The sequence below is a fragment of the Triticum dicoccoides genome, chromosome 3A, assembly GCF_002162155.2.
Source record: "Triticum dicoccoides isolate Atlit2015 ecotype Zavitan chromosome 3A, WEW_v2.0, whole genome shotgun sequence".
NCBI classification, from domain to species: domain Eukaryota; kingdom Viridiplantae; phylum Streptophyta; class Magnoliopsida; order Poales; family Poaceae; genus Triticum; species Triticum dicoccoides.
The window spans coordinates 155993919-155994588 of record NC_041384.1 but is presented as its reverse complement, the minus strand read 5'-3'; the positions used below and the strand labels follow the sequence as shown (position 1 = coordinate 155994588).

The following is a 670-nucleotide window of genomic DNA, read 5'->3' as shown; positions in this document are numbered from 1 at the left end:
AGAGGCGGCGACATGGGAAGCAGCAGGACATGAACTAGGGAGTAGCAGGAGGGGGAGGGGGAGGACGGTGGAGGGGAGGGGGGAGTGGAGCTGGTGGTTTGATTGCTATAGGAGGGAGGGGAGGGGAGGGGAGAGGAGAGACAGAGGGAGGCGAGCAAGTGTGGTGGTGCCGTGGTAGTGGCAGTGGTAGTAGCAGCAGGAACTAGACTAGAGACTGTAGACTGTAGCAGAGTGGGGTGTGGCTGTTTGATGCTTTTGATTGCCCATGGGATGTTTAATGCGTAAAAGAGCTCTGGGTGAATAGTAAATTTTAAAAATGAAAAAAAAACTTCAAAAAAATCTGTTTTTTTTTATAAACTTCGACAAATGTTTTTGGCGCTTGCAAATTTTCATCCCGAAGATAACATTCGTGGAAGTCATGGCAAAAAAACAAAAATAACACTCATAATATGCTTTCGAAAATAGCATTTTTGGAATGACGAGTTTGTTTTTTACCATGTTAAATGTTATTCCGGAATGAAAATTTGCCTGAAGCCCACAACTACACCCTGCCTGAAACCCAGGTTGCACTTAACCTTCTCCATTGTACCCGAGCTCTCTTTTTTTTGCTTAAGAAAACCATTATTGAATCATAAGACCTAATCAGGTCACATAATTCGGCAACTGTCGA

General features: G+C 44.2%; 1 protein-coding gene across 1 annotated transcript in view; it reads right to left on the bottom strand.

The window, feature by feature from the left end:
- The window catches only part of LOC119267686 (auxin-responsive protein IAA3-like), a 4000-nt gene extending 3875 nt beyond the window's left edge, over positions 1-125 (bottom strand). The window contains exon 1 of the mRNA XM_037549118.1: positions 13-125. Coding sequence (XP_037405015.1) covers positions 13-14 — 2 coding nt within the window. The 5' untranslated portion in view covers positions 15-125. The remainder of the gene's footprint in view (positions 1-12) is intronic.
- Positions 126-670: the final 545 nt, after the last annotated feature.